The sequence below is a fragment of the Seriola aureovittata genome, chromosome 5 (assembly GCF_021018895.1).
Source record: "Seriola aureovittata isolate HTS-2021-v1 ecotype China chromosome 5, ASM2101889v1, whole genome shotgun sequence".
In the NCBI taxonomy this organism is placed as follows: domain Eukaryota; kingdom Metazoa; phylum Chordata; class Actinopteri; order Carangiformes; family Carangidae; genus Seriola; species Seriola aureovittata.
In genome coordinates, this window is record NC_079368.1 from 2285001 (window position 1) to 2311117 (window position 26117).

At 40.2% G+C, this 26117-nt stretch overlaps 1 protein-coding gene across 1 annotated transcript in view; it reads left to right on the forward strand.

Moving 5' to 3' along the window:
* The window catches only part of LOC130169196 (uncharacterized), a 20313-nt gene extending 18583 nt beyond the window's left edge, over positions 1-1730 (forward strand). Inside the window, exons 12-15 of the mRNA XM_056375694.1 lie at positions 109-213; positions 324-495; positions 666-707; positions 796-1730. Of these exons, the coding sequence (XP_056231669.1) occupies positions 109-213; positions 324-495; positions 666-707; positions 796-894 (418 nt within the window). The 3' untranslated portion in view covers positions 895-1730. The remainder of the gene's footprint in view (positions 1-108; positions 214-323; positions 496-665; positions 708-795) is intronic.
* The last annotated feature ends 24387 nt before the right edge of the window (positions 1731-26117 follow it).

A 26117-nucleotide genomic window follows, 5' to 3' on the forward strand; every position in this document is an offset into this window, starting at 1 on the left:
TGTCTATGCGAACGCACGATTGAAAAGCGAGTAAATCTCCTGGTTAAGAGGTACTCCACAAACCTGCTACAAATGTATGTAATGATACATGAGTAATTCTCTGCACAGAGACTCGGACATCAGCAGCTCTGTGGGAGGCTTGAAGCCCTGGCTGAAGGACTACGACGCTGGTGCAGAGTCTGGGGACGACCTGGAGGAAGAGGACTTCAGCGTGTGAGTTTGAAGGGAGCCGGAGAGCCAGATAATAATGATCATGAGAAAGATACAACGAATGACTGTCTCTGACTGGGATGCGTTTGTGTTTCTACACCATGAATCTGCAGTTTGTTTCCTTCCATTGTGAATGAGCAAGAACGTCTGGACTACAAACGGGAGTTTGACCGGGATCACCAGGAGTACAAGAGCCTGCAGGCTGAGCTGGACAGAATAAACCAAGACCTGGCTGGTCTGGACAGAGAGCTAGCCCGACACCCTGCAGGCAGTCCACACTTCCTGGTGAGTGTGGTTTAGATAAAGATGGGAAAGGGGGTCAGGTAATGAAAACATAGACAGGGAAATGATCCATATGTCATATATGTATGTTTACAAAATGTTTGTAAATCTGGGATGGTGATTTCTTCTGAGTGGTAACTTCAGATCGTTAACCACTATCTCTCTAATCTCAGGATGCAATGAATGAATACACCAGGCTGAAGAATCTCAAGAAGGTAAGAAACACAGTGTTCTTTACAGTAAAACACAGTCCTGTAAAAAATAGACAAAGATGTGAATGAAATCATTTTCTGTCCTGTGCAGTCCCCAGACTACAAAATCAAGAAGAAGAGGTGTAAATATCTCAGGTCCAAACTGTCGCACATCAAGAGGATGATCAGTGAATACGACCGTCGCCCTTGAAACTTTAGCTCTGACCCTTCATACAGGCAAAGTGACACATGTGCAGCTGCGCCGCACTGTGTTCCACTTCCCCTGCTGCTGTCATGCTATATTTGTATCAAGCTATTAATGAAGATTTTTTTTTCCACAGACGAGCAGGGTTAAGAAATATGTTTTGAACAATTCTTCAACCTCTGTAAGTTTCTATAAGATCAATTTTAAAGAACAATGAAGGTGTATAAATGTGATATCAAATGTTTTTGTTTCAGTAGTTCAGCAGTTATTGTGCTTCTTTTATAGCTTTTTATTTTATTTTTTATTTTAAATCATGTTTGACAGTTTCATGTAAAATGAAGGCACAACTAAGACATGAATTTGTTTGGCATGATGAAGTCAATGACCATCCCTTGTAAATAATGTCCATTTTTAGTCTTTAGAAACAATTGCAGATGTTCTGTAATAAGCTTTTCTGTACTTTTTTTATGCTGTTTTTCTGTAAATGATGAAACCCTCTTTGCCGTTGAGATAGTAAGTTATTATTTTTTCACGGTAGATATAAGGAGAAGCCCACGTGTAACTAACTGATTAATAATGGCCCCTCCCCCTTTAGGTGTGCCATCAACATTTGTCCTTTACTGTAATGAGTTTTTCATTTCCATCTTATTCAAAAACCAGTAAACATTCCTCTCTGCCTCCATCACTTCCTCTTACTTTGTCAGTATATTTTTGTTTTTGATGGAAACCTTGCATGTTGGCCAGTTTCTCTGAACTGATGTGTGCAGCATGTATGTGTTTGTGTGCATTCACAAAATTATATCCGTAGAAAGTATATAAATTAAAATATTAGTTGTTAATGAGCTCATTGTATTACTGTCTAAAAACATTTAATGTGGGCTCCACGGATAGGTGTAAATAAGACCTGTCATGGTAATTGCACTGTTGTTACTGTCATGGAAGTAAAAAATAAAACGTAATCAAATCATCAATGAACTGAGGACACGGGCAGGAAATGGATGTTCTGGAAGAAAGTGATAGATACACTGTTAAAGTCAGGTTAATGATTGAATGAGCATAGAAACACTTAGAAACACAGGTATAATATCAGCTGTGTTAGAATCCGTTCCTGAAAGTAAAGGAAGTATAAAGAAGAGTGTGGTGCCATGTTGGATGAGAAGCGTACGGTAATCGTGTAATCCTAACCGCAGTGGCGCGGGTTCGAGTCAAACCCGTGGCCCTTTGCACCATATCATTCTCTCTCTCTCTCTCTCTCTCTCTCTCTCTCTCTCTCTCTCTCTCTCTCTCTCTCTCTCTCTTCTCTCTCTCTCTCTCTCTCTCTCCTACACCGTAGAAGTGTAAGGAAGCAGTTAGAAATAGAAAATTAGTTTTGACTAGTTTAATCACCTTATTTCTATGTATGATTCAGTGCAAGCAAAAACCCAGGCAGTAGTAAGGACAGGCAAAAGGATGTGGACTTCCATTCACCTCTAAGGATTTTTTTTTAAAATGTTTGTCTGTTTGTATTCTTACGCAGCACTCGAGCGAGTTTCCGTGCAGCTCTTTCAACTACTTGCTCCTTGGTCGAGTCTTGTGTCCGAGTTTGTTCTGGATGGTCTTCACAGTTGGTGCTGAAATCACAAAACACCTCTCCAGCTTTATAAAAGATTAGCAGTTTCATTCTGAGGTCTTCTGACAGCTGTTTCCCTGATCCCATTCTTTTTGTTGCTGCTGCTACAAACTGCTCTTGGAAATCTACACACACTCTACACACTGACTGAACACACTTGGTGCCACCCATCAAACATAAGTGCTGACAATGCTGTATGACACCTGATTTTACATATTAAAAGTAATAACCTAGAGGGTTTATCCAAGGAGATGTAAACCTTTGCTCTTTAAGATAAATCTAGACACAGTTATTTTACACTGAGTCCATAAAAGGTTTTCAGACGGGAAACCTTCCAGTGATTATGGATGGTTATTATGAAGGTGAACTGTACAAAAGAGGCAGATCTTTTTGACATTTCACCCAGGGTCTAAGGGAGATGCAAACTTTTGCACTCAACTGTATATTTATGACACCTTAATAAGATAGAGATTAGACTATGAAAGTAATGTATACGAAGCAGCAAAAACTGCTGAGCAGACCTGGATATGATGCAAGCTCATACTCTAAGAGTGTCTTTAGGAGCAGTCAGAACAAAACCAAAGGTGCTGCAGACATGTTGGGAGAAGGAGAATGACGAAGGAGAGCATGGAGTCATAGGAATGCCATGGAAAAGAATAAATTTGTAAGAATAAGAAAATAAATGTGGAAATATAAGAGAAATACTGTAAATAAAACAATTAAAAAAAGCTTTTACTTATTGCTTTCGCTTTTACTGTCTTGTTTTTGCTTTTACTGTATTGGTTTTGCTTTTCCCACGTGTGAAAGTTGTTTAAGCACGGCAGCTATGCTAACTAAGTGTAGCGGCGGAGTTGGAAACTCTAACCCTGAATAAGTTTTAAAAACACAACCACTCTGAGGCTAACAGCTGCTAGCTGCAGGGCCGGCCTGCTGAATACGTTTTAAAGACAAAAACTTACCAACCAGAGCATCTCACACTGAGGCTCCGGCACTAACACGGTCACCAACCCGCAGATGTGATGCAACAGATCTATTTTAACAGCAAGTCTGCACGGCGGGTAGCAACTCTCTCTCAGTCCAGGCAGAGAGGCACTCTAAAAGTTGGCAAAAACATGATTTGATCGGGCATGAATTGTTGATTAATGAGCTATTCTCAGTAACAGCAGTTCATTAAGTTAAGCATGATGTTAAGATGTATTTTCTTCAACAAAACGAATTCTTCATTTGAGCTGTAGTTTCTTTTTCCAGAAGGTTTCAGAATCAAAGTTCGTGCATAGAAGGACTACAAACATGATGAATATGAAGGAAAACACGGTTTTATCTTTATTAAACATGATGTGAAGTTCAATTCTGACTCATTTTTCACTTCAACTGTCAGAAGGCAGAGGTTTCCTGTCTGGCTGGGTGCAAGCATGATGAATATGAAGGAAATTAGTTTTTATCTCAGATTGTGCTCAGTTGCAAACGCAGTATTGTTCATGTGTGCACTACTCTCGCTCACAACAAATATAATCCTCATCGATGAAATCAAATCATGTGGAGTCAGAAAACACCTCACAACGGGGAAGATACATGCTGCAATCACTTTTTAGGTAAGGTATGATATTACACATATAACACTCATGGATGAAATCACATCATTTTGAACAAGATAACATCCATCAGTATGAAGGTAGATGCTGTAATCCCTTTTTGGCAGTGGGAAAAGTTCATTTTATGTGTTGTTTTGTCCTTTGAAGGTATTTCAGCAGGTGAAATGGACTGGGTGAGTCTGTCAATTCTAACCCTCGTTAATGAAGTCCAATCATTTTGAACAAGAAAACATCTTTCAGTATGAGGGTAAATGGTGTAATCAGTTTTTGGCAAGCAGACAAGTGCACATTATGTGGTGTATTAGCTCTTTAACGGTATTTTCACCAGGGGGAATGGACTGGGTGAGGTAGAATCTGTCAAAAATAATCCTCATTGATGAAATCAAATCATTTTGAGCAGAAAAAAAAGGTAAAGGTAACGAATGAGGCTCCTCTTATGTCAATAAATGCAGCAGATGCAGCATTTTCCTCAAAAATGTTGTAACTGTAACTTTAAATTTTGAGAACAAAGTTCTTAAACATGAAACATAATTCACACATAAAAATGTTCTCCCCTCCCACCTAAAACAATAAATAAATAAATAAATTGGGCCATTGCCCAGATGAACAGAAAATAAATTAGGCTATCACTTGGAATAAAAATACAATAAACCAATAATAAGAATAATACTAATGATGTAGTTTGAAATAAACCATATGTAACGGTATGATATGATCACACTACTTTGTGATCATGATCTGTATGATCAGTCTTATGTTATGATTAATTACTCACCTCTCCTCCCACAGGACCAACAGGAAAACCTAACAACCATTATCCATTTCATTTCCAGCCAGTTCCCCTTCCTGAGGCAGCTGCCCGACAGCCACCACACCAAAACCACCTCAGATAACATCCACTGGACACAGGAAACTGCTAGGAGAATGTTCGAACATTGGTGCTCAGAACTGCAATTAAATGTATGATCTGCTTTCAGCACACACTTGGAAGATGCTTTGGCCAGAGTAGTTTTGTAGACTACAGGTTGTGAACCAAAGGGAGGGATACTGGGCTTTCAAACAATAGCAGTACTGGCTTCACCCACACGGGGGAGCTATTACTCCATTTCTGGACAGAATCATCCTCCAGAGCCAGAAAGTCACTCGCCACACCTGGGCCAATTCTGTAGTCTCTATGTGAGAGAAACTTACCACATTCTGGTAACACTGAGGAGGGCAGACTGAGGACCCATCTGGTCCACCATTGTCATATTCACCCTGCTCATCAGCTTTGCATCACTGGTCTCCAAACCTGTGCCATGCGGACGGGGGGGGGGGGCAGACAAAAAGACATGAACGGTTATGCATAAAGAAATTTCAAACCAAATTCCCTTTGGACTGAACTTTTAGATAATAATAGCTATAGATAATAGCTAATAGAGGTGATTCTATGATATGCATGTGGTCTGAATATACATAGAAAATATAAAAAGAAAATATGTGCGAGAATAAATATTTGTTATTAATAAATCTTTTTTCCCTTTCTTTATTTTTCTCTTTTGCTATTTCTGCTGTTGGTTATCATTTTGATTGTTGTTATTTAATAATTTAATGTATTATTATTAAACATGCAGCACTTACTTAGACCTGCAATCCTACGCATCCTGAGCTGCCTCAACATTATGATTTTTTGTTCATGCATGACCTGAAGCATTTATTATATGAGGATTTCCTCAAAACATTATTTCCCCCTCTTTTGTGTGATATTGACTTCAGACGTCAGTACACTACTCCACAGCGAGGTTTGTTTGATTGACAGAGTTGTCAGACATCTAACCACCAGTCAGTAAGTGGCCATTTCATAATCATTTTCACCATGTACTCACACGGCGTGTGTAGAGTTATAATGTAGGACTGTATAGAACAATGAGGTCAACTTGTGATTGTGATATTTCTCTTCACTCCTGCCTTTGCTGAAATTATTTATTCTCTGTAGCCATCTACATCAGCTGTAAAAGAAACTGCAACAAATACCAGAGATGAACAGATAAAGCAGGACCTCCGGAGAAAGCACCAAAGAATGATGACACACAAATAGACCTGTGTGAAGGCCCACCATGTTCAGTTTCCAAACCAGGAAGATCTGAACACAGAAAAATCTGCTTTTTGATTGATCTGTTTTCAGATCTTCCTGGTTTGGCTAAGGAGGTGGAAGATGTGAAGGATGAGCTAAAGGCAGCTTTGGCCAGACTTCAGCATCCAGAGCACCTACCTGCATCAGCTGACATGCTACAGTGCTGTCCTTTTCAGCAAAATAATTTAGTTTCATTATTTAAATCTTTTTGGAAATGCTCTGAGGGATTGGTTTTAATGTTTAATGGAAGATTAGACTGTAGATGCCATACAGAAATACAGTGAGCACATCTGTCCAGGTCACATACACTGTGGCGGTCCAAAGACCTCAGAGCCTCACCACACGACAGCTGCAGTAGGAGGCTACAACACTTTCATTTGTTTTTACAGAAGTTGTAATGAAAAGACTCAAAGTGAACACTTTACTATTTAAACAGCACTGACACAGGAATGATTCTGTCCCAAGCTTTTGGATCCATAGAAGCAGTTGTTCACTGTAATGCCTTTTAAAAGAAGTTTCCACTGTATTAGTTTACTGTATATTGTTTGAATGTAATACATTATAATAACTTAACTGTCTGCAGATTTGCTTCCCACATTGCATGTTAGAGACGTGATCTTTGTCCCCTGTACAATGTACATAATATGCAAAAAAATCCTTTTACCATGTGTGCAATCATCGCACCAAATTTCATGAACATCCGAGGACCTCAATGTCGACATGGCCCCCTGCTGGAAACTCCCCAGCCCGATCACTATTGAAATCTACGATTTCTGAGGGGAGCACCTCCGGTGCCAGGCACTGCTGGGCCCTGGCACACTCGGTGCTCGGGCCCTAATGAGTGTTGTAGTGGCAGATCTGGATCCTGCTGCTCCAAAAACAGAGATACCTGCAGTATGAGGACAGAGACACACACACACACACACATACACACACACACACACACACACACATCCACACACACACACACACACACACACACACACACACACACACATCCACACACACACACACACACACACACACACACATACACACATAAATACACACACACACACACACACACACACACACACACACACACACACACACACACACACACACACACACACACACACACACACACACCACACACCAGAGACCACAGTTGATTGATTTTAGGTTGTGGATTCTACACGTGAGCTTTTATTCTGATTGTTTTATGTCTTTGGAGGCAGCTCTCAGAGCTCTTCTCTAAATGTTAAAAATAGTCGACTCATAACCAGTTTGAAGAGATGTCACATGGCCATTGTTGAGAACTGCCCACAGCTGCCTTCACACCAACAGTTGCCAAGGAAACAATGTAATATGCTTACTGGTTTAGCAGTTTCCTCTTAACTTGTTACTTTGACAACAGGAATGTCAATTAGCTGCGCTGGAAGAGATAAAGTTTGAGCAGCTTTTGTCTGCCCACCTCATTCCTTGTAAGGGTAATTGGAAGCTGCAGTAACTAAAAAGAGTTAACAGTTCCTATAAATCAACATGACTTCTCATCAACACAGTTCAACCGGCCTCTTTAGACATGCATTCCAATTTGACAACAGATGTCCTGCAAATACTCACAACACAACCAAATACACAAACGTGCTGTAAGTAGCACAGTGGAAGTGTTTCCAGGGGACACTGAAAAGAGATGAACCCGGCTGGGACCCACTTGTTGTTCAATGTTTTGTGACTTTTGTTAAAACCAGTGCACATGGATGGATTTTCTGTATTTGGTTGTGTCGTGAGCATTTGCAGCACATGTGTTGTTAAATTGATGAAGATGTTTTCGGAAATTCTTTCCGTTTTGTCTGTTTGCATGTTTTGTTGTTGTAGTGCTTTGAGCTTTCAGGGCCACCATTGGATTCACTATCAATTCATCATTTATCAGGGAATTCTGCTGCTCATTGTTTTAGTTAACTGTAGAGGGTTGGTCATGTTTTGCTACATGAGGAGAAACAAATATTTTTACAGACAGAACTGACATGAGTAGAGTTTCCTCAGTGGTTTGTTACACTGATTTTATTGTATTCTGCATAAGAGACTATCATCAAGTGGAACAATAACTTAATGCGCATGCGCCGACGTGCATGCAGCCTTTTAGCTTTTACCTTTCTTCTTTAATCGTATAAGATCAACTTTTCTACTACATAACTTGTTAAGCTGCTCACTCTCTAAACATGCGTGTCTTTGTCACACAGCAACTCCATGGCTGCATTGTTTTTTACACATCAGCTGATTGCACTGAGGCGGGCAAGCCTGGAAACCAGAACTGCGGATATCCCTGCAGAAATCCGGAGAAGGCCACACAGGGGATGCAGAGGAGGTAAGAAGCAACGAGAGAAGAAAGCTGTGCATAGATAACAGTGTCTCCCCTCTCTCATCATGGACATGACTTCACTGGCAAATAAAATGGAAGAAGTAACAGTGTTAGCCAGGTGTCAGAGGGAGTTCCAGGAATGTAGCATCATGTGCTTTACCGAAACATGGCTGCACCAGGATATTCCCGACTACAACGTTACAATTTCAGACTATTCGGGCAGAGAGGGATTGCACCGGGAGCCGTAAGAGTAAAAGTGGTGGACTTGCTGTTCTAGTCAACAACAGTTGGGTCAAGGAACATATTTGTTGCCCAGACACTGAACTTTTAGCCATTGGTCTCCGGCCATATTATTTGCCTAGGGAATTTTCACATGCCATTATGATTGCTGTTTACACCCCCCCCCCCCCCCCCCCGCTAACCTGACGACGGCATGTGAAGTCAATCACACATCTATATCTTGACTCAAACCAAGTGCCCTCATTGCAATCCCTGGCAACTTCAACCATGTTACTGTGGCAACAACCCTGCCCAATTTCAGCCAGTATGTCAGCTGTCCAACCAGAGAGGAGAGGACCCTGGACTTGCTGTATGCTAATGTTAAGGACACATATAGCTATTCTCCCCTTCTGCCCCTGGGGAGGTCAGACCACAACCTGGTGCACCTCAACCCCTGCTATGTACCCCTGGTAAAAAGGCAGCCTGTGACCACAAAGACAGTGAGCAGATGGTCGCTGGAGGCCTATGAGACACTTCAAGGATGTTTTGAGGTAACAGACTGGAATGCACTATGTGAGCTGCATGGAGTTGATATTGTTGGGCTTACAGAATGTATTAAAGACTATATCAACTTCTGTGTGGACTGAATTGTCCCAGAAAAGACAGTACAAATAACAAGCCATGGGTAACTAAAAACATCAAAGACCATCCTAAACTCAACCTGGCAAAAAAGGAGGAAATTAGACTAAAGAGGAATATAGGAGGAAGCTGGAGCTGAAACTACAGCAAACAACATGCCCTTGCCTGACTCAGCTGTTGTCTGTCTCCAGTCCACTGCCGCCCCCTCCCCCACCTTACAACAATGGTGTCAGCCCCCGGGTGCTGAAAGCCTGTGCACCCCAACTATGTGGAGTGCTTCACCATGTGAGCCTGGCTCTTCCACCTTGCTCCTGTGCCAAAGACACTGCATTGTAGTGGCTCTGAGGACTACAGACCACATTGTTAAGACCCTGGAGAGACTTGTCCTGGGGCAGCTCCGGTCCATGGTAAAGCCACACTTGGACCCCCTCTAGATTGCCTACTAGCCACAGCTGGGAGTTGATGATGCCATCATCTACTTGCTAAACTGCATCTACACCCACCTGGACAAGCCAACGAGCACTGTGAAAGTCATTTTTTGACTTCTCCTTTGGTTGTAACACCATCTGGCCTGCTCTACAAGGTAAGAATGCCCCCCAAGTGTCCTGGATTGTGAACAGACGGGCAGACCACAGTATGTACGCTTTCAACACTGTGTGTCGGACAGTGTGATTAACAACACTGGAGCCCCACAAGGGACAGTCCTGTCTGCCTCCTCTTCACCCTATACACCGTGGACTTCAACTACTAGACAGAGTCGTGTCATCTTCAGAAGTTTTCTAATGACTCTGCGATAGTTGGATGTATCAGCAAGGATGAAGAAACTGAATACAGGTCTGTGGTCGATAACTTTGTCAACCAGTACCTGTGGGTCCACATTGACAATAAACTGGACAGAGCAAAGAACACTGAAGTCCTCTATAAGAAGGGCCAAAGCTGTCTCTACTTTCTGAGGAGGCTGAGGTCCTTCAACATCTGCAAGAAAATGCTGAGGATGTCCTATGAGACTGTAGTGGCAAGCGCTATCCTGTTTGCTGTTGTGTGCTGGGGCAGCAGGTTGAGGGTGGCGGATGCCAATAGACTCAGCAAACTGATCCGGAAGGCTGGTGACGTTGTGAGGATGGAGCAGGACTCTCTGGCGGAAGTGTCAGACAGGAGGATGCTGTTTAAGTTACAGACCATCCTGGACAACACCTCCCAACCACTCAACAGTGTGCTGGTCAAGTACAGGAACACCTTCAGTGAGAGACTAATCCAGCCACGATGCACCACAGAGCGCCACAGGAAATCATTCTTGCCTGTGGCCATTAAACTGGACAACTCGCCCCTCTGAGGGTCAGATCCTCAAAACCAATACACTGGCCTTGGACTTAATCTCGTCAGACATTACCTTCAAAATAAAAGTCTCAACATGGTAAGAGGGAATTATTGGCTCTGTTGTACAAAACCTTATGCAATTTATACTGCCAAACACAGAAGCACATACATTTATGTCGGGGTTTTGAGGTAAGTAGGGGTGGACCCAAATGCAGCCAACACATTGGGGATGGTGCAGGCAGGTTTAGTTAACACAAGAACCAAATATGAATAGACGACGTGAACTGATGAGGAAAAACCCACAAATCAACAGACGAACCGACACAGACAAAGGGGAGCACAAGGACTATATAGACAAGGGAGGCAAGGGTGATTGAACACAGGTGAAACACATTAGGGTGGGGCAGACAATCACCACACGACACAGGACCAAGACAGGAAGCAAAAACACTGACACACAAGGAAACCAATTACAAAATAAAACAGGAAGTGCAAAAATTCCAAACAAAACTAACAAAAGGTGTTTGCCATAGCAAACCATGACATTTACAGACATGGCGTCTCCACGACATGGATACACTTTCAAAATAAGAGTTTCAAAAAGGTAAGAAGTAAGATAGGTAATAAAAGTTTGATCTTGGAAGCTATCGTCTATATGGGGATATACTGGTATAGCTTTATTGCAGATCAAACCATCAGTGTGAGGTTATTTCGGCTAGTCGTGACAGAGACACCTGCAGTGACTGAGGTCAGTGTCAGGCTAAGTCTCTACAACATGAATGAAACTGAAAGTAACATCCTTTGCACAGATTGAAATGTGAGGAGTGAAGCACACGCACCAAGCAGCAGGCACATTCAAAATTTGTCCAGGAATTTTCTAGTTTATTATTATTATTTCCATAATATCCATTTTCTTTCCACTTTGCTCCTAAAAGTGCAGGTCTACTTGTGGTTCCTAGAGTTTCTAAGATTAAAATGGGAAGTAGAGCCTTCAGCTTTCAGGCTCCGCTCCTGTGGAACCAGCTCCAAGTCTGGGTTTGGGAGGCAGACACCCTCTCTACAATTAAGATCAGTTTTAAAACTGTCTGGCTCAACTGAGTCCATCCCTTAGTTGTGCTGCCATAGGCCTAGACTGCTAGGGGATTCCCATGATGCACTGAGCGCAGTCTCTCTCTCTCTCTCTCTGTCTGTGCATTTATATCATTTTACTTCATGTCAATAACTTTGTATTTTTTCTCTCCTGTAGTTTGTGCTTCTTCTCTCTGTCCTCATTCTGAAGGGAACCATTGGTACCACTGGTACCTGTTGCTTTTCCAGGATGTAGCATTTTGAGCTACATAGTATATTATAGTGTAAAGTAGTATAATATAGTGAGGTATAGTATAGTGTAGTATAGTGTAATGTAGTGTTGTATAGTATAGTGTTGTATAGTATAGTGTAGTATAGTATAGTGTAGTATAGTGTAGTGTAGTATAGTATAGTGTAGTGTAGTATAGTGTAGTGTAGTGTAGTGTGGTATAGTATAGTGTAGTACAGTGAGGTATAGTATCGTGTAGTATAGTGTAGTGTTGTATAGTATAGTGTAGTATAGTATAGTGTAGTGTAGTGTAGTGTAGTGTTGTATAGTATAGTGTAGTATACTATAGTGTAGTATTGTGTAGTGTAGTGTAGTATGGTGTAGTGTAGTGTAGTGTAGTATAGTGTAGTGTAGTGTAGTATAGTGTAGTGTAGTGTAGTATGGTGTAGTGTAGTGTAGTGTAGTATTGTGTAGTGTAGTGTAGTATGGTGTAGTGTAGTATAGTGTAGTGTAGTATAGTGTAGTGTAGTATGGTGTAGTGTAGTGTAGTGTAGTATGGTGTAGTGTAGTGTAGTATAGTGTAGTGTAGTGTAGTGTAGTATAGTGTAGTGTAGTATGGTGTAGTGTAGTGTAGTGTAGTGTAGTATAGTGTAGTGTAGTATAGTGTAGTGTAGTATGGTGTAGTGTAGTATAGTGTAGTGTAGTATGGTGTAGTATAGTGTAGTCTGATGTGGTGTAGTATAGTGTAGTATAGTATAGTGTAGTATAGTGTAGTGTAGTGTAGTGTAGTGCAGTGTAGTGTAGTGTAGTGTAGTGTAGTCTGGTGTGGTGTGGTGTGGTTTAGTGTAGTGTAGTGTAGTATAGTGTAGTATAGTGTAGCGTAGTGTAGTGTAGTGTAGTATAGTATAGTGTAGTGTAGTGTAGTGTAGTGTAGTATAGTATAGTATAGTATAGTATAGTGTAGTGTAGTGTGTAGTGTAGTCTGGTGTGGTGTGGTGTGGTGTAGTATAGTGTAGTGTAGTGTAGTGTAGTGTAGTGTAGTCTGGTGTGGTGTGGTGTGGTGTAGTATAGTGTAGTGTAGTGTAGTGTAGTGTAGTGTAGTGTAGTCTGGTGTGGTGTGGTGTGGTGTGGTGTAGTGTAGTATAGTGTAGTGTAGTGTAGTGTAGTGTAGTGTAGTCTGGTGTGGTGTGGTGTGGTGTGGTGTAGTGTAGTGTAGTGTAGTGTAGTGTAGTCTGGTGTGGTGTGGTGTGGTGTAGTGTAGTGTAGTGTAGTGTAGTGTAGTGTAGTGTAGTCTGGTGTGGTGTGGTGTGGTGTGGTGTGGTGTAGTGTAGTAGTATAGTGTAGTGTAGTGTTAGTGTAGTGTAGTGTAGTCTGGTGTGGTGTGGTGTGGTGTGGTGTAGTATAGTGTAGTGTAGTGTAGTGTAGTGTAGTGTAGTGTAGTCTGGTGTGGTGTGGTGTGGTGTGGTGTAGTGTAGTGTAGTGTAGTGTAGTGTAGTGTAGTGTAGTCTGTGTGGTGTGGTGTAGTATAGTGTAGTGTAGTGTAGTGTAGTGTAGTCTGGTGTGTGTGTGTGGTGTAGTATAGTGTAGTGTAGTGTAGTGTAGTGTAGTCTGGTGTGGTGTGGTGTGGTGTAGTGTAGTATAGTGTAGTGTGTGTAGTGTAGTGTAGTCTGGTGTGGTGTGGTGTGGTGTGGTGTAGTGTAGTGTAGTGTAGTGTAGTGTAGTGTAGTGTAGTCTGGTGTGGTGTGGTGTGGTGTGGTGTAGTGTAGTGTAGTGTAGTGTAGTGTAGTCTGGTGTGGTGTGGTGTAGTATAGTGTAGTGTAGTGTAGTGTAGTGTAGTGTAGTGTAGTGTAGTGTAGTCTGGTGTGGTGTGGTGTAGTATAGTGTAGTGTAGTGTAGTGTAGTGTAGTGTAGTGTAGTGTAGTCTGGTGTGGTGTGGTGTAGTATAGTGTAGTGTAGTGTAGTGTAGTGTAGTGTAGTGTAGTGTAGTCTGGTGTAGTATTGTGTAGTGTAGTGTAGTATAGTGTAGTGTAGTATGTGTAGTGTAGTGTAGTGTAGTAGTGTAGTGTAGTATAGTATAGTGTAGTGTAGTGTATGTAGTGTAGTGTAGTATTGTGTAGTGTAGTATGTGTAGTGTAGTGTAGTATGTAGTGTAGTGTAGTGTAGTATAGTGTAGTGTAGTGTGTAGTGTAGTGTAGTAGTGTAGTGTGTGTAGTGTAGTGTAGTGTAGTATAGTGTAGTAGTAGTGTAGTGTAGTATAGTGTAGTGTAGTATAGTGTAGTGTAGTGTAGTGTAGTGTAGTGTAGTGTAGTGTATGTAGTGTAGTGTAGTATAGTGTAGTGTAGTGTAGTGTAGTGTAGTATGGTGTAGTGTAGTTAGTGTAGTGTAGTAGTGTAGTGTAGTGTAGTATAGTGTAGTGTAGTAGTAGTGTAGTGTATGTAGTGTAGTGTGTAGTGTAGTATAGTGTAGTGTAGTGTAGTAGTAGTGTAGTATGGTGTAGTGTAGTGTGGTGTAGTGTAGTGTAGTGTAGTATGTGTAGTGTAGTATAGTGTAGTGTAGTGTAGTATAGTGTAGTATAGTATAGTGTAGTGTAGTGTAGTGTAGTGTAGTGTAGTCTGGTGTGGTGTGGTGTGGTGTAGTATAGTGTAGTAGTAGTGTAGTGTAGTGTAGTGTAGTGTAGTCTGGTGTGGTGTGGTGTGGTGTAGTATAGTGTAGTGTAGTGTAGTGTAGTGTAGTGTAGTATAGTATAGTATAGTATAGTGTAGTGTAGTGTAGTGTAGTGTAGTCTGGTGTGGTGTGGTGTGGTGTAGTATAGTGTAGTGTAGTGTAGTGTAGTGTAGTGTAGTCTGGTGTGGTGTGGTGTGGTGTAGTATAGTGTAGTGTAGTGTAGTGTAGTGTAGTCTGGTGTGGTGTGGTGTGGTGTGGTGTAGTGTAGTATAGTGTAGTGTAGTGTAGTGTAGTGTAGTGTAGTCTGGTGTGGTGTGGTGTGGTGTGGTGTAGTGTAGTGTAGTGTAGTGTAGTGTAGTGTAGTGTAGTGTAGTGTAGTGTAGTGTAGTCTGGTGTGGTGTGGTGTGGTGTAGTGTAGTGTAGTTAGTGTAGTGTAGTGTAGTGTAGTGTAGTGTAGTGTAGTCTGGTGTGGTGTGGTGTGGTGTGGTGTAGTATAGTGTAGTGTATGTAGTGTAGTGTAGTGTAGTGTAGTAGTGTAGTCTGGTGTGGTGTGGTGTGGTGTGTGTAGTATAGTGTAGTGTAGTGTAGTGTAGTGTAGTCTGGTGTGGTGTGGTGTGGTGTAGTATAGTGTAGTGTAGTGTAGTGTAGTGTAGTCTGGTGTGGTGTGGTGTGGTGTAGTATAGTGTAGTGTAGTGTAGTGTAGTGTAGTCTGGTGTGGTGTGTGGTGTGGTGTAGTGTAGTGTAGTGTAGTGTAGTGTAGTCTGGTCTGGTGTGGTGTGGTGTAGTATAGTGTAGTGTAGTGTAGTGTAGTAGTGTAGTCTGGTGTGGTGTGGTGTAGTGTAGTATTGTGTAGTGTAGTGTAGTGTAGTGTAGTGTAGTCTGGTGTGGTGTGGTGTGGTGTGGTGTAGTGTAGTGTAGTGTAGTGTAGTGTAGTGTAGTGTAGTCTGGTGTGGTGTGGTGTGGTGTGGTGTAGTGTAGTATAGTGTAGTGTAGTGTAGTGTAGTGTAGTCTGGTGTGGTGTGGTGTAGTATAGTGTAGTGTAGTGTAGTGTAGTGTAGTGTAGTGTAGTGTAGTGTAGTGTAGTCTGGTGTGGTGTGGTGTGGTGTGGTGGTGTGGTGTGGTGTAGTATAGTGTAGTGTAGTGTTGTAGTGTAGTGTAGTGTAGTGTAGTCTGGTGTGGTGTGGTGTGGTGTAGTGTAGTGTAGTGTAGTGTAGTGTAGTGTAGTCTGGTGTGGTGTGGTGGACACACACACAAAGATGAGATTAATATGGGTTTTTTGATCTTTGTGAACGTCAGGCAAATCACCACAGGAATGTTTGAAATGCGAGGATGAGGAATGTGAGCTCTGTTTTTCTTCTTCCTCCATGAGACACAGTGACAAGCCTTTTTTATGAGCTGGGTCTTTTGTTGAGGAAAAACACAATTCAGGGCCTCTCTTGTGTTTTGGAAATGAAGTCCACTCAACGTCTGATGTTTGAGGAAATCCAAATACGACGCCCCCTGGAGACTCTGCAGAGGAATGTGAAGAGTCTACATATTTAGTTAAAGTGTGGAAGAAGAGCACATGCTGGTCCTTTAAAGTCAACATACAATATAAGATACGCAATTCAAAGAAACAAGCACAAGTTAAACTATTTACAGTGTGTAAACATGCTGCAACACCAGTTTATTACACTGGCAAAAAAACAGCACAGGAGTTAATGTCATTGAAACCACAGCAAGCACAGTTTGTTTGTCATGGAATGATAATAATGATGAACCAAGATGTTTATATGCATGTAGCCATTACAGCACAAAATACTGATGAAAATGGCATAATACTCTTTTAGTACCATGTCATCATCAGCAGTATAGACAGCCTCTGCTGTAACTTTAACATCTGGATTATATCATATAGATTAGAAACACTTTTTTTCTCTGGTCCATAATTGACTATTAATAATTTCCTATAATTTATGGAAATAATCCTTTAATTTGGTCTCATCACAGGTGAAGTGTTTATTTACTACGCTGACAGTTATTTAATTGCGGTTAATTACTAGCATAACCTAGAGTCTTTCACTCAGAGCACAGTTCAGCTGAATATGCAAATATATAAAAGTCATTTTAGTTGACTGTGCTTGCTTTGACCCATTCAAACCACATGTAGATGAAAACTGTCAATGAGCGGCGCTGGCTGTGGTTGAATCACACAGGAGAAGCAAACGACCTCATAAATAAATAAATGAGGAGCTGTTTGTAAATAAACATGTTTGGGACATCCTGAGCCATTTCCTGTATTTATACAAGAAGGTTTTTACATCTCTCACTATGTTTAACAATCTGCCCCTCTGTGAAGAACTTCCTCTGTAAACATCTGGAAGACATGATGCACAGTAATCCATCCACATGTGCACATCTCCGCTTGTGAGACTAAATACTAAGAGCCTGTGATCACGTTCGTGTTCAGACATGAATACTGATGAACCATGACCGACAGCTGATGGTGACGTCAGCCGGTCAGCCACTCTGATAACTCTGCTTATTATGTAATTGTAATTTACGTATGTTCATCGTGATATGATATTAATAAAAAACACCAATTATTTAACTTTAAAATATATTTTTATATGTATAAATTCTTGTCAGTTTATTTTAAATAACATGATATGAAACTAACAATATAAACAAGAATAAAAACAATGATGTAAAATAGGCAAAATGGAAACAAACTGGAACATGAAGGAAACTGCTGCAAATAGAGGAGGTATTTATAGAGAAAATATATAAGTCATTTAAAATCTCATTAACAAGAGCAAATGAAATTAAAATCCTGTTTACTGTTGTCATTGCAGCTCATAAGAAACCAGCTGCTCCAGCTGCTGGGCTGTACTGTACATATGGCTTCAGATAACATATGGACCAGAGTTGTATTGTGCAGACTTTCCAAAACATTCTTCCTGCTTCCTTGAAGAGGCACATTTGTCTCCGCAAGACTGCTTCTATTGCACCCTTATTGCGCTGCTGCCTGTCTCAGCCCACACGCTCTTATAAAAAATATTTTCAATATCAATGAGACTTTTCCTGGTTAAATAAAGGTTGACTGAAGCTCATTAGACTATGGACACATGCAGAGCTGTGTTAGCAGTGTCTATGCAGCATTAGTGGGACGTGTAGGTCAGACACAGCCACAGAGAGCAGACAGTTTGAGGCGGGGGATTAGAAGGGAGGTGTTGATTTTTATAGTCTGAGTAAAACTCTGAAAGATCCACTAAGTTGAATTTAAGAAAGAACAGTAAGACCTCTGTGGTTGCACCAGACGAGGTCTAAGTACACAGCTCCCTTACTTGTATAAATCCTCCTGGTCAAATATTACTCCAATACAACTGAAAGTTGTTCAGTCAGAAATATTATTTGAGTTAAAGTACTGCAGTACTTGATTATAAAAATACGTAATAAGTATTCTAAATGACTAAATTCTCTTTTACATCACACATCACATCACATTGTTGTATTGTTGTTGACTCCTAATTCTTCTGACTAAGAGTGATTCACAAAGCAACTTAAGTCTGAGAGAAGTTAGAAGTAGTGGAGAGGACTCCTAACTCACTACGACCAAATCACAAAGAGCTGCTGTCATTCCACATCACAGTGTTGTGGAAACCTTACACGATGCTGAATTACTTAAAAGATACAACTCAATCACGAGGGAATAATGATCGTTGTGGAGATTGTGAAGGATGCAATAACATATTCAGCCAAATGAAACAATCCAATCAGTGTGTAAATTAAATGTTTGGTAACGATTCTAACAGAGAAAAGCCGATCTATTCACCAAACAATAAATATGCTCTGATCCGACATCATAGGAAAATTCATACGATTTCTTTTAGATGTTCAACAACTACACAGAACAAAGGAGCTTCATGGTCAGTCTACCCGCTGTGATCGGTGCCATAGATGGAACACATGTAAAAATTATTGCACCACCACAAGACAAGGAGAACAAAATCACACCATCAACACACAGGTTGTAATTGATGGTATCTATACAGTTGTAGACATTGTTGTACAGTGTCCAGGATCTACACACAATTCATATGGATCTTAATAGAGAGTGACCCGAGGCCACTGTTTGAAAGGATCATATTCCAGCTGGATGTCACTGGTGGGGGACGGGGGAAATCTTCTCACACCTCAACCCACAGCCGCACCACAGCTACATTACAACAGGTACAGAGAGAATTGAATGGAAGTTTTTATAGTAAAATTAAATTCTCCTGGGACGACACAAGCCTTGTCATACACATGCATTTTGACTTAGGAGTACTCTTAGTGTTAAGATAAAATGCTTTGTGAATACAGGCCCAGAAGTAATATCATCTTAAGACCTATTCTTATCATAGAGCTTTCCCCGATTTGACATAATTTTACGTAATTTTATTGACTACTTTTGCTTTTATTGACAACTTTTTATTTTTTTTTATTTAACTGATCACTCTCTTGCTGGTGACACTTCCTTTGGTCTGTTTCCACTAATACCAAGACTGCCTTGTGTAAACCACTTCGTAACGTTGGTTTATAAAAATGCTCTATAAATAAAGATTATCATTATTATTATTATTATTATTATTATTATTAACTGTATCCAGGTGACATGGAAATATAAAGAATCTACAGAATGTTATTTCACTTGATTGTGAAGCTGTGGCTCGTCAGTGCTTCAGTCAGTCAGTCTGCAGTTTGCAGAGGAGGAAGGAGAGGACAGTGCAGGCATGTGTGAGTAAACAGTGGTGAGGAGATACAACTGTTTGAAGAACATGTTTCCTAGGCTGGCTTTGTGAAGTGTCACTCCTTGTTGGAGACATGTGTCCACACAGCAGCAAGTGCCTGGGAAATGTCAACAAATACTTTTCTCCTGTGTCCTCACTTAACAGGCCACCAGTAAACTGTAAATTCTGTTCAAACAGTTACTGTCACACTTTACTTCTCAGCAGGCGTTAAGATTACGTGAACTTTACAGAGAGTCGGGGGCTCCCTGATGTTCCAGGGAAATGGTCTTGTTATGGAAAGGTTAGCTGGCAGTTGTCTGTGTGTGAGAATGACTGAACATGTGCTGGTGTACAACAAAGCAGCTACAGCAGGACAATAACATGTAATCTTGATTTACTGCTGGGACATAATTAGAAAAAAAAAGCTTATATCAGCAGTTGTTACTTCCCTTCCTCCCTGTGGTGAAGTATTTTTTTCATTGCACATTATAGAGTAGACTAAGTCTAAATGGTTTGAAAAATTTTAAGAAATAAGTTACAAGTTAATTAATTGACTTCCAAATTCAGTTTGACTGATGTAAAACATAACACTTTCACCTGTAACCTTTTAATACATTTTTGTGATAGAGCTCCCAAATTTTGACACAAAGTCTCTTTATTTGTCCACTACAAATAGTAATGTCAACTATAGCTAAGCTAAGCATAAGTTCAATCAGGAAGACTATCTATATGCCTCTTCCATTCACAATTCTCTGTCTATCTCTCTCTCTCTCTCTCTCTCTCTCTCTCTCTTTCTCACCCACTTCTCGTAATCAGCTGACATTTTGCCATGATCTCAACCAGCCAATCGTGTTCTCCCAATCAAACTTTAAAATCTGTTCTCCTCTCTCCTGCTGTCAGCTGTCATTTGTCAATGTTTAGACCCCAGGGGTGTTTCTTATATTCTGCACAGCCTCACCCCTTTTTCACATATGATGACATCACAATGGGGTCTAATCGCCATACGCTCTAACACTTCTCACTTTTTCTCTCTTGTTTGGCAATAAAAGTTTATTCATTCCCTCAGTATTAAGCCTATCCTGACTGAAACGATGTTAAATACAAGGAGTTCAATTGTTGAACTGTTCAACCTGCCCTCCTATTAAAAACTACAAACTAAATTAAAAACCACAAATTATGCATCTAAGTAAGTTAATTACACATTTGCCAACACTTTACCGTCTTCCTGTGGTTCACCAACAAAAAGAACCATTCACAACTTTTAAAACACTTTAAATGCACAGTATGTAACTTCTGCCACTAGGGGTCTCTCAATCCAAACAATAGCAATAACGTGGAAATGGGAGTTGTTGTCTTCTCCACCATTACCGTAAGCTTCTCTCAGTTTCGATTCCTTCAGTGTTAGTGGTTCAGGATATAAATAAGGCCCACTGATTATAACCATTAAAAACACTGAATAAAGCAGTTTCATAGTGAAAGTCAATGATTCGCCAATGCTTTTCAGCAAACACGAGATGTCTCGGAGTAGCTGGAAACTGAGACCTCTCTTACCTTTGTTTCTGTAATAACTTATGAACCAGATGTTCAGCAGGTTTTTACAAGCAGTTGAATTACCCACAGAGGTCTCCTCCTCTCCATAACAAACGGACCATGGGGTTAGGACCGGTAAATAAATAAAGCATTTTCACTTTAAAATGAGTAATTTGCTGACGGTCTTCAGTGGACACAGGACATCTCTAGCGGCTGGGAGGTTAGCTGTCTAACATTTACTCAGCTTTTTTCTCTGATAACTTAAAACGTCTAATGACTAAAATCCTTTATCTGATTAAAATATATAATTGAAAATGGCCGAGGTGTAAAAAGTGTATGTAGCTTAAAACTACATAAAAGTCAATTTTAAATTCCTGTCAGACAGACACAACACTGACCCATGATCATAGAGAATATGATGTCATCGACAGTCTACCAAATGGCACGTACTGTTACCATAATTAAAATCACAGATTTTTCTGATTTGAGAATTTGGGTTAATGTAAGAACACAATTCAACAACATATATAACATAGGTCTAGTTGATTTTAGACATTTTAATGCGGAAAGGTACTATAACTAACACATATCAGTGTAATGTAGTATTGTAGTGACTCAGTTTGACCACTGGAGGACGGTAAATACTCAGTTTAGTAACATCTGTGTTCATATATAGACTGTCATTATCAATGTAGTGAAAATTAGAGTTAAAATAATGCAGTTAATGTGTGATAAGGTCAGTGTGAACATTAGTATTATTGTCAGTGGTGTATGTGGAGAGTTGTAGTTACTGACAGTGGCCACTGGAGGACAATGATCATGATAGTTTCTCTGTCACTTTAACAGTCCAGTTCCATCCACATGAACATGAAGAATGACTGTTTGTATTGAAGAAATCACTGTTGGTATCAGTTTGGTGAACATCAGTCGTAAGTACAATTCTAATAACAACATTTAAGTCTTTAACATTTCAAAACACTTGATGTCATCTGTGTTAATTAAACTGACATTGTGCAGTTTATCTTTTCACCACCAGAGGGCGCCACAGTATCAAGGAGGAGTCAAAGGTCTTCACAGTTAATGGAGATATTAGTTCCATTAGAGCTCAATTGATCAAAAATCAATAATAATGAAAACATTCAAACAGCAGCAGAGTGGGGTTAAAACATTACCCTTTCTGCACGAGGTACCTGTAACAGATTTAGTGTATATAATGCACGATGTAGCCTAGATCATTTCGTTTCCAACAACTAAATATTCTATTATCATTCTATTTTAATCAATTTATCTGTTGTTTAAACAATCTTATTGCAGTGTTTTCATTTCTAAAAAATATCAGTCACAGGTGTTGCAGTTACTCACAGTGACCACTCTACACAAGTGCAAAAGTGCAGTTGTTGCCGAAACTTTCACACAATGGACTGTGATTGGCTAATCAGACTGATTAACTCTGACAACAGTAAAAACGACACTTTTTACTGTTGTCCATGTTGTTCTGCTCTAGTGGGAGAAATCACAGTAGCTTTATTGCAGATCAACTTCTGTTAGTGCATGTACATGTGTATATACACATACACATAGTATTGCTATGTAGGTTCGAAACCATCATTGTGAGGTCACTTTGGCCAGTCCTCAGAGTTTCAAAGAGCTTTATCAGGAATACCTGCAGTGACTGAGGTCAGATTTAGGATAATTCTCAATGTGAAACTCAAGTTATCGTCCTCTGAAAAGATTGAAACACCTTTCTGTCTTTCTGTCTGTCTGTCTTTGTCTCTATCTGCCTGTCTGTGTGTGTGTGTGTGTGTGTGTGTGTGTGTATATATATCAGTGTGTGTGTGTGTGGCATTAGAGCTGCCTACCATAGAGCCTCCAAAAAGCTTGTCTTGCCTGGTTGACTTACTTATAAGGTGAATATCCAGGTGGAGATGGTTTGTGTGTCTGTCAATATATGTGTGTGTGTGGTGTTAGGAACTGCTCAAGCTTAACCCTCAAAAGCCCTTCGAAGTTGTCTGGACTGGCCTATATGACCTCACAAAAATAGGGTTCTAAACAAAATTGTGCTCACAATCATAGAAAGACATGCACACACATACCTACACAGTGCTGATTTACCTTATACATGCTCTCATACTTGAGAGTAATAAGGGTAGAGGTAATGAGTCTAATCATTTCTGCCCTGATATTGTGTTAGAAGTATATGTGTGTTTGTGTGTGTGTGTGTGTGTGTGTGTGTGTGTGTGTGTGTGTGTGTGTGTGTGTGTGTTTGTAAACATCAAAGAGATCAAACAGTCTCTTAACGAGCTGTTTTGAACAACTGTTTATAACTGGAAGACACAGAGCTGACATACAGATGAGTGAGATTTTGACTTGGCGAGCAACTCAAACTGCTATTTCTGAAAAAAACAATACCTCCATGCAGGACTCTGAGGGGACCATGAGTGGCAAAAGACCTACACAGAATATGCGGCTTTGGTGTTTATAGTACCTAAAATGTGGAAACAGGAGTAGGTTACAAAAAAGGGTCAGTTCTGCTTTTCTTCGGAAATCAGCTCCTGAATTTGTCGTGCAGTCTTTGGGAGAGTTGGAGGGTGCTCCCATCACATAGGGATGACCGGTCAAATACTGTAAGTCTCTGTGCTAAGGTAGACACAATCTATGAAACAGCACAAATTTGTCTACTACCTAGGAAGCAATGATGTATGAAGACTGAAATATGTGGCCATGACAACGAGTTAAACAGATTTTTTTCAGAGGAGTTTTAGAACCTGTCCCACTCTAGCTGTGATGTCATCCACTCTAGCCTTTGCTCATTAAGTGCAATACACACCCATTATAAATTAAATAATTGTAAGAAAAAAGCATAAAACTAAAACTGTGATTAATCATAAAGTTTTGAAGATCAAAAATTCTAAAAGTTGAATACAAGTTTAATAGCTGAATGTCTTGTGTACAGTTTAAAGTTTGGATAAAGTATGTAGCTGAAAGTATGCTGAAGTAGTTGAAGTTCAAAGAGGCTGAAGTTTTCAAGGATTTGAACATTGTCTCAAGTAATTTGAATAGCAAAAAATTTCATAAAAACCTTAATATTTCAAAAATTGTTGATTGATATCAAAAAGTTGAATACATCCATTAATCTCCAGAAAAAGCTGAACGTTTTGATAGTTGAACGGTTTTTGTAGGACGAAGTATGAAGGAGTAGTTAGAGACCAGAAAAAGGCGGAAGAATTACGAATAATAACTAGAAAATGCATTTCCTGCTGAAAATGCGTGTGAATGCTGAGCGCTGAATGAGATTGCTGAAGTAATGCTGAAGAAGCTGAAGCAACTGCTGAAGCAATGCTGAAGTAGCTCAAGCAATGGCTGAAGACTAAAAGCAGAACTTGTGAGCTGGAGGTTGAATGGCTTGAAACGGTTGAAAAAGGTTGAAAGTTGTGGATGGAAAGTGCAACAAAGAGCAAAATAAATGTACAGAATTGTACAAAATGTACAAAACAAAAAAACATGTAAGTTGAAAGCTAAATGAACTAAATTTGCTAACAAAACACCTAAGAAAGAAGAAACATACAAGCAAAACGTATAATTTCAAACCTGATGGAGACCTGGTGGACACAATGCTAAAATAGTTGAAAAAGCAATTCATATTAACTGAAGTACAGTGCTTTGAAAAATTAGATGCCAAACTGTTAAACTGGAGGAACTGAAGTCCATTAGTTGCAAAAGCTGAGAACTGAAAAATGTTGTAGGTATGAGAGCAACTCCAAGGTAAATCAACATGGTGTATTTGCGTGTACTTGTATGTGCATGTTCTTGTGTGGCTCTTTGAGAGTGTGTACATGTCTTTCTGTAATTTTGAGGACAAATTTGGGTAAAAACCATTATTGTGAGGTCATTTTGGCCGGTCCTGACAACTTCAAAGTGCTGTTTGAAGGTTAAGCTTTGGCAGTTTCTAACACCACGCACACACATACATTAACAGACACACAAACACCATCTCCACCTTATAGATATTAACGATATAAGTGTCTCTACCTGGTAATACAAGCTTTTTGGAGGCTCTATGGTAGACAGCTCTACTGACACACACAACAATACACACATGCACATTGCCAGACACACACAAATGCACAAGTGCAGTTGCTGCCCAAACTTTTACACAACTGACTTTGATTCGCTAATTAGACTGATCAACTCAGGGCATTTTCTACTGTTGTCCATGTTCTAGCAGAAGATATCACAGTAGCTTTATTGCAGATCAACTTCTGTTCGGGCACGTACATGTGTGTATACATGTCTACATTGCTATGGTTGTGGGGACAAATTTAGGTTCGAAACCATCATTGTGAGGTCAAAAAACACAATGACAAATCACAAAACACAGCAACAAATGAAAAATCACAAGAACAAATCAAAAACCACAACGGCAAATCAAAAACACAACGACAAATCACAAAACAGAACATTAGCTTCTAAAAGAAAAGGTAGGTACCTGCTATCAACAAGGATCGTCGCTGATTGGACAGACGCACTGTCACTGTCTTTTTAACAGGAAGGAAACAGGAAGCAAATGTTTTCACATATAAACAGCACAGCACTACCTCTGATTCAATGTTTGTGATTATTAGAGATTTTTTTGATGCAGGACATACATGTGAGGTGATACTTGATATGCTGTCAACCTTTCACAATGTCACAATGGGTATGTGCTCTCTGAAGACGTTTAAAAGAAGGGTTGTATAGAAGAAAAAAATATTCCTAACTAGCTGAGGTTAGACATGCCATTATGACAGAACAGCTTGGTACCAGGCAACTCTTCGGCTATCAGACTATAGTTTTTAATTATTCAAATTATATAAAATTTTCTCCTCTTGTGTAAAATAGGCAACTTTGCATTTAATGTATTCCTAGGGCTCAGTTTTGGATGGACCTGTTTGGAGACCTGAGAGACTCCGGACACTTCAACGGTAGCCATGAACACCAGTGCTTACTAAGATTCTGCTTCAGTAATGTTATGCAGAAAGACTTGGATGAATATACCAACCTCTGGAACAAGAACAGGATTCAACCATCCGGACTTGCATCATGTCCTGGGGGGATGCCAAACAAACTCTTCTTCTTGCCTCACAGGTAATCCATATAAACTCAGAATGAAATGATCAT